The sequence below is a fragment of the Bombus huntii genome, chromosome 14, assembly GCF_024542735.1.
Source record: "Bombus huntii isolate Logan2020A chromosome 14, iyBomHunt1.1, whole genome shotgun sequence".
Lineage (NCBI taxonomy): Eukaryota > Metazoa > Arthropoda > Insecta > Hymenoptera > Apidae > Bombus > Bombus huntii.
This window is the reverse complement of record NC_066251.1, coordinates 2,724,654-2,732,842: the sequence shown is the minus strand read 5'-3', so window position 1 is coordinate 2,732,842 and position 8,189 is coordinate 2,724,654. Positions and strand designations below refer to the sequence as shown.

At 35.2% G+C, this 8,189-nt stretch overlaps 3 protein-coding genes and 1 long non-coding RNA gene across 6 annotated transcripts in view; 3 read left to right on the top strand and 1 right to left on the bottom strand.

Moving 5' to 3' along the window:
* The window catches only part of LOC126873447 (facilitated trehalose transporter Tret1-2 homolog), an 88,169-nt gene that overhangs the window by 4,016 nt on the left and 75,964 nt on the right, over positions 1 to 8,189 (top strand). The gene's annotated exons all lie outside the window — the stretch shown is intronic.
* Positions 1 to 8,189, top strand: part of LOC126873444 (uncharacterized) — an 88,109-nt gene that overhangs the window by 13,087 nt on the left and 66,833 nt on the right. The window lies entirely within an intron of this gene.
* The window catches only part of LOC126873456 (uncharacterized), a 68,058-nt gene that overhangs the window by 23,175 nt on the left and 36,694 nt on the right, over positions 1 to 8,189 (bottom strand). The window contains exon 3 of one of the 2 annotated variants that reach the window (XR_007692405.1): positions 3,606 to 4,125. This is a non-coding gene — a long non-coding RNA (uncharacterized LOC126873456). The remainder of the gene's footprint in view (positions 1 to 3,605; positions 4,126 to 8,189) is intronic. The other variant, XR_007692406.1, reaches the window with a different exon arrangement.
* Positions 5,246 to 8,153, top strand: LOC126873451 (facilitated trehalose transporter Tret1-like). Its single transcript, XM_050634300.1, has one exon. It carries the CDS (start codon positions 5,269 to 5,271, stop codon positions 6,592 to 6,594), a length of 1,326 nt encoding a protein of 441 aa, XP_050490257.1. The 5' UTR covers positions 5,246 to 5,268; the 3' UTR covers positions 6,595 to 8,153.

Below are 8,189 nucleotides of genomic sequence, written 5' to 3'. Positions count from 1 at the left end.
TAAACTTACGTAATGCTAGATCGGTAACGTTGAGAACGATTTTAACATGATAAGAAAACCTCCGAGTTCACTGGGTAAAGTACTCTGAATAGCAACTTTCTCTTCTACGGCAACATTACCCCTTCTTTTTTCCAAAATATTAATCATTTTGTATAAAAGAATTCGGAGAAATTCTTTATTCTCATTCATTTGAAAAATATTAGCTCTTCGATCGTTATGGAAAACAAATAACAAAAACATCTTTAAAAACGACAGAAGCGGAAATTTAAACCTGAAAGTAAAGATTTAGTTAAACCAAAAACTAAATTTCATTTATATTATAATTCCCTGTGAGATTCTAATTCGTATATGTATTCGTATATGATATTTCGCACATTCACTATTACAAATAATTGGTCTAGACGTGATATTATATGAGACTCTGTGTCGCGTGTTATAAAATACCGATATAGAAAAATATCAGTGTTTTTCACGATCTTTACAATTCATAACGTTGCGTCGCGACGATTGTAATTATCTGACAAGGGTACTCGTTACACTTCCGTTATGCGATCGTTTGAATATGCTCCGTTTTATATACTTGGAATTAAGCTATGAAAATTTACAAATGGTTGTATAATATTCTGATGCATAGTAAAATTTAAAAATCTAAAAAATTAAAATAATAAATTAATTATTCTGATAATTATTCTAAAACAATACCATCAATTCCTAACTTTTAAATCAATGATTTAAATATCTGATCACATGGCAGGGTTGCTCGCGCCTATTCCAGGTGCATGCAGGTCAACGTACGCGACATAGCTCTTTCAATTTGTAAGTCACCCCAAAGACTCGTCTGTTCTGGTGACTGCTCGATGTTTGCGCGGGATCGCGGGGGTTGTGGACGCGCCGGTGATGCTTTCGAATCTGTTGGGGATTCAATCGTGGATATGCAGTACTGTTCGGATAGGGACCTGCAATTTCACATTCGCCGTAATTCTGTTCGACTGGCGCGGAAGTGGACGTCACTCGTTCGGTTGGGGCAGTGCATTCATAATTCTGTTCGGTGGTCCCGGCCCGGCAGGCCCATGGTTAAGTAGAGTTAGAACTCGACACTCTTGTCAATATGTTGAATGTCGAGATCGAGGTGCAGTGATAAAGAACTCATGGGTGGATCTCGTGCGTAGTCACCTCCTCGTGGTGAGATCTGGTAATTGGTACCGTTTTTCAAAAATTTATCGGGGGATTAATCTTTGGAAATGATGCCAAGCCAAGAACTACGCTATATACAGTCCAGTTTGGATAATCAAAAGTCACGAAGAGAATTTTGGATGATCTAGACTGGACTGCAACGTAGACCACCGTGGCTCACAGTGGCTCACCGTGGTAAACCGTGGGATACCATGGAAAATCGTGGGATACAATAGCAAACCCTGCGGTACCGTGGGGCACCATGAAAATTCCTGGGTCACCATCGGAAACCTTTGGACACCGTGGGACACTGTCTGTTCGTTATCGATAAATTATCGATATGGTTTCAACGACGTATTGTATTACGAGTTTGTGATAGTAAATCAGATTACCTAAACTGGATAATGTATAATTAATAATTCATTTGAGAATACAAGGATGGAAATAGGAAAGATTTAAAAATTCACATTTTTGTTTCAGATATATGAAATTGCAATTTCATATAGAACTGATTAAACGATTCACTTAATTCTTATTACAGTACTTTACTATACAGTAATTTATTATTTTGATAGTGTGTGATGTTTACTGAAATATTGTAGCAAGATAGAATTATTTTTCGCTGCGAGTATTGGATAGCCTGTTTTATATTTTATTTATAATTTCGTACAAGATTGTAGTCTTAATTCAAACAAGTATTAAACTGAAATATTAACTTCGCATGCGACACGAAAATGGTATGGAGAGGTCATCCGACCCGCAAAATGTGAGAGTCCGACAAGCATTGAATGTCACGTCGATTCCTCTTCCTCGTCTGTGGTAAAATTATTTTAAAAATAGGAAAGACGCGCCTCATAAAGAATTATACTGCTTATCTACTTACACTACATTATCTACTTAAACATTACTGTTAATTACGCATTTATAAATTAATTAAATATTGAAGTACTTATTAGGAACGGATTAATGCTTCTAGGAAGCATTGCTTTTTAGCAGTAAAGCTACTCTACATAACCACGCACCTGAATCACGAACGTTTCATCTAGATCCTGTCCCATCAAATTTGAAAAACTCTACCTGATAGAACATCTAATTTAATTTCAATACTATAATTAGAAACCTAAAGGTGTTTTCTAAGCCCTGCCTAATACATACAAATCCGAATATAGCAAAAGCACAGAGTGGCTTCATAATTCTTACCGATCAAGAATATAAAGAGTACCCTTCAACCTAGCTATAAAAAATGTAAAGGTTTCCTTATAAAACCAAATGCTATAATATTATAGTATTATAATGTTATAAATTCAAATGCTGCATTGTGATCGCAACGTAGCCGATGTTGTAACATAGAACAAAAATAACTAATAGACGAAGATGTGCAATTATTTTTGCTCATTTTAATTTTTATATTATAGGAAATATGTATCATATAATAGTTGGCATTCGACTGTTATAACATTACAATTAGGATATTTCCTAGATATAATAAGTACAAAAATATTATTGTCCCTATGTCGGAATATTTAAAATTAATTCGTTACATTTAAACACATAACAAGGAGAATTAGAAGTGTTTATGTGTTGAAATAATGTCGACTGTATGTAAAGGGGAATTAGCCCCAGAAGTACCCAGTATAGCTGTGGCAGTCGTGTAAATCGAACAAGTCAATACGAAATCCGCAAATTGCGAGATTCAGTGTAAAGATTTCTTACAGTTGTTCTTTTTTTGCAATAGATAACTACCCCAGGACATTCGTGCATTTTTAAATAATTATGAGTGAACTGAATCCTACAAATTGAATTATTGAAAATCTATCGCGATTATATAATTGCGTGAAAGTACTTATTTTTGGCAGCATGTCCGAGAGTACAACGGTAAGCATTTAGTATGATTATATGATAAATATTTTTGAAATAAACGGCTAGAAATTAAATATCGCCGAATAACAAATCCTAAATTCTAATTCAACGAGAATATAAAAAATAGCGTCTGTTTGAGGTACCTATTTTCAGCGAATTTAACTATTATTCTTTTATTTCCAAATAGAGATTGGAATCCATAGCAATTAAAGTTTTGATTCCTACGTCTCTATTTAAAGTTTTGGCACATAATGAAATGTATTAACATATCGTGTCGATAATACCAAAGAACCGTCTGAACCTTCGAGTATGATTCGATATTTAAAAGTCACAATAATCTCACATCTTTGACCCTGTGTCTTCGATCGATCGCGATCATTTAAAATTTTGAATCTTTCACCCTGATTTAAGCCGTCACGACCCACCAACACATAAAGTTCACAGCTTAAAACCTTTACGTCCTATAAATATCGAATCACATTCGAAGGATCAAACTGTTCTTCGGTATTATCTGTACGACATGTTAATATATTTCATTATTTAGAAAAGATATTTAAGATACATATAAAAACATTACAAATTATCATTGATTTGGAGGACACTCAAAGGAAAAGATTGTAGAAGATAGTTTTCAAAAGCACAAATAACCATTAGCAAACGTCAGTGAAAAACTCAAGTACGTCTTCTATCTATAATAACATCAAATAACATCAAGAATATTTTAATGCTGTTGATAGAAATATCATAAATTGTACTTCCATTAGGATAGGGGAAAGAAAATTTTTTTAATTACCTTGAAATAATGTTAATATTTAAATACTTCTTGATATCTTTTCCGTGGTTTGGAATTCGCTCAAAAGATTGATTAGACTATATAATTAGAAAAGAATTATGATTTCTATTCTTAACAAAGGTATCTGTTTTCCAGGTTCCTAGGAACCCTCCTGGGTACTCGCCTGAGGGCGGAGGTTTAGATCCTGATCGATCATCTCCGCAAGGGAAATGTCCTAGTCCCTGCATCTTACGAAGCCGGCAATTTCTAGCATGTATTTCCGGTTAGTTTTCACTCTTGATATTACGTCAGGTACTTATCTGTAATTTTAATACGCAGAATGCAATTCCCTTTCCCCCCTCGAATTGATGTTTCATAGGGATGTTCTTAAATTATTTCTTACTTGTATCGACTTGCGTACCATCGTTTAAAGTTGCACTTCTATTCCATCCTACATTACGATAAATTTGACATTTCGATTCAGATATTCATCGCACTGATGCTTTATTATATCATAAACCGAATGCGGACTTTTATATATTTATGAGAAATCTGAAAGCGAAATAATGTTCATTATTACACATTAATACACCTAGGCTTATCGCAAGTCTTATACAAATTTTACTTCGTGTGGTGTTATACTTCATGCAGTAGTACTTTACTCAATGCACAAATAATGCGAATGGATTAACAGATTAATAATACAATAGTTAGGAAATAAAACTAGTGAAAAGCATTTGAGTTAACATCGCGAGGAGTCCAATTACTTATAGCCTGCGGAATGAATTAATTATAAATATATTAAGAGTATATATTAAAAATATAAATTTGCGTAAATATACGCAGTGTTCTTATAATACAATCGCACTACAATTAACATATGCTATATATAGCATTACTTGTTTCTCATTCCAGCAACCCTAACCATGGCCATGGTCGGTACAGTCTACGGATGGACAACGACTTCTCTTGTCCATCTAACAACCGGGACCGCTGACGTGCCGCTAAGGTTACGACGCGTGGGATATTCATGGGTGATTTCTATCACAATAATTGGTTCAATCTTCGGTTCATTTCTGGCTGCCCAGTTGGCCGATCGCAGGGGTCGTAGATACTGCCTCCTTCTATGCAGCACAATATTCACCGTAGGTTGGTTCATCATCTATAGAGCAACTTACGTGCGATCGCTATACTTTGGTCGGCTGTTTCTCGGTATAGGCGTTGGTTTTGCCCGCACGATAACTCCCATGTACGTGTCAGAAATCGTCGACATCAACATCAGAGGATCCCTAGGTACTCTAATCGCAGTGGCCGTATATATCGGAACACTGGTAACCTGCGCCCTAGGAACCTGGCTGACGTACAAGTCACTCCTGCTGGCTCTTGTAATACTATCCTTTATATCCTTCTTCCCGAACCTCTGTTTCCCCGAAACACCGTATTTCTTGGTAGCAAAAAGAAAAATGAGGGAAGCATCCAAGTCGATAGCATATTACAAAAATATCGCAGATCCTCAGAGAGTGGAAATCGAACTACGTGCTCTACGCACAGAAGCCAGATACGAATTACACCCACAATCCAGATGTGAATTAAACCAACAATCCAGAAGCGATTTACACTCACAATCCACAAACGATATACACCGGCCATCCACACGCGAAATGCACCAACCATCCACAAGCGAAATACACTCAGAACCCACAAGCGAAATACACCAGCCATCAACAAGCGAAATACACGTATCATCCGCAAGCGAAATATACCGACCATCCACAAGCGAAATACGCCCACCATCCACAAGCGAAATACGCCCACCATCCACAAGCGAAATACGCCCACCATCCACAAGCGAAATACACCGAACATCCACAAGCGAAATACGCCGACCATCCACAAGCGAATTACACCGACCATCCACAAGCGACATACACCGACCATCCACGAGTGAAATACACCGACCATCCACAAGCGAAATACATCGACTACCCACGAGCGAAATACACCCAGGAACGAGAAGCGAATTACAATCGCGATCCAGAAGCGATTTACGCACACAATTTAATGTGGATTCAGAAGGGTCGACAGACTCAGATGAGACATACATGGATGGAACTGAATATACCTGTATGACCAAGCTGCAAGTAATACTACATCGAAACTACAGGAAAGCTCTGTATATTATGCTTGGCTTGACCACGGCACAACAACTTAGCGGAAACTTCATCACTACGCAGTGTCTGGAAGTGTTGTTTAGGAAAATAACGATCGTTATCGATCCACACGAAGCGACGATTTTGGTCCTGTTTGTCAGCTTTGTATCTGGCAGTTTAACCTTCTTCGCAGTGCAATTCGTAGGAAGAAGAACACTTTTGCTTCTCTCTACGGGTGGAACGTGTATTACATTGACTATTTTAGCAATTTATCTAGTGTTATTTGGAAATCTGCTTCAGGCTTCCAACGTCTCTATTATTCCAGTTATCGACTTAATTATATATCAAGTAGTGTTTGAAATTGGTTTAGGTACGTTACCCAATGTCCTCCTATGCGAGTTATTTCCTACGGAACTAAAAGGCTTTGCTGGTGTCATCAATGTCACTTTCGATGGTACAATTAGTCTTATCGTGTGGGCACTGTATAAACTATTTGAAGATAATTTAGGGTCGTATACGATTTACTTTATCTTTGCGACATCATGCTTCTTGGCATTCCTGATGGTGTTCATATGGGTACCGGAAACAAAAGGAAAAACATATAACGAGATTGAAGCGCTTCTAGCTGGTGAAATTTGAATTCTTTGAATGAAGAAGTTCGAACCGATGAAATGGATATTCGTAAAATATGACAGGAAAAATTGCACCGTACATCCGTGGGACGGTATCTACTTACTCGGAATATTTTATTTCTCATTTTTATTAGTATAACGATAAAGATCTACAATTTTATCTCGATATGCAATTTCTGCAGTAACGGAGTTTTATACGTTTCTAAGTGTAATTTTAGAAATGTGTCTAACAAAGCTGATGGTCATTTAGAAACACATGCATCGTTTAAATTGACTTGCATTGAACTTAGAGGAACACATGTTCTCAAACTAAACTTTTTATCCATTTCATAACACAAACAATGTAACAATATCATTTAACTCGAGATAACTGAACAACAGCTTGCAAAAGTTAGAAAAGTAATATATTAAAGAATGACAGGATGACATAATACTGACAGGAATAAATATTCTATATCTCAGCTGTTATCTATGCTGTTATTTTTTGTTTGCAACATATAACATATGTATATCACATATATGTATATCACATATATGTATATCACATATACATATGTTAATATTGTTATAATAAACAGCAAGTATGCTCAAAATGTCAGTATTTATGCTAAAAATAATGTAATATAATTAACATAACACATTGCTAATAAGTACTTATATTACAATGTGTTCTGTCGCTGATAAGCATATGTGTGTACATATACAATTATAGATGTGTAAGACATGGTCTTGTCGGCGTTATATTATAGTTATTACTGAAAAATATTTGAATATGCTTCTTCGAATATTATAGTAATTACTGTATCATAACACAGTGATAAATACCTAGCCTCGTCTAGCAGCAATTCTATCGAACTGTCGAACGTTATTTTCGATAAATTATGGCTATAATAATAGTGTTTAGTTTAGAAATTTATATTTCCTACTTTTAATATACGATAATTATTAAGTTCCGAAAAATTAAATATCGATAATTTTATAAATTTTTGTCTATCAACAATTATGTATTTATTGTATATCTTTTAAACAAATATCTTCCTTATTAAAAAGATACAAGAAACATGGAGTTCCTATCTATATATAAAATCACAAACAAGATTTTGAATGTTCTATTTTATTTAAGTTTTATTATAGACGAATTTATTACAGACACCCCTAGTGGAAATTAATTAAAGGAGTCCGAATGAAGACGAGTCAACTGTAATACCAAATACAGCTAAGATCCTAAACTTACGTAATGCTAGATCGGTAACGTTGAGAACGATTTTAACATGATAAGAAAACCTCCGAGTTCACTGGGTAAAGTACTCTGAATAGCAACTTTCTCTTCTACGGCAACATTACCCCTTCTTTTTTCCAAAATATTAATCATTTTGTATAAAAGAATTCGGAGAAATTCTTTATTCTCATTCATTTGAAAAATATTAGCTCTTCGATCGTTATGGAAAACAAATAACAAAAACATCTTTAAAAACGACAGAAGCGGAAATTTAAACCTGAAAGTAAAGATTTAGTTAAACCAAAAACTAAATTTCATTTATATTATAATTCCCTGTGAGATTCTAATTCGTATATGTATTCGTATATATTTCGCACATTCAC

Excerpts from the sequence above, each read along its gene's own strand:
- LOC126873451 (XM_050634300.1), top strand. The coding sequence starts at position 5,269 with ATGAGGGAAGCATCCAAGTCGATAGCATATTACAAAAATATCGCAGAT.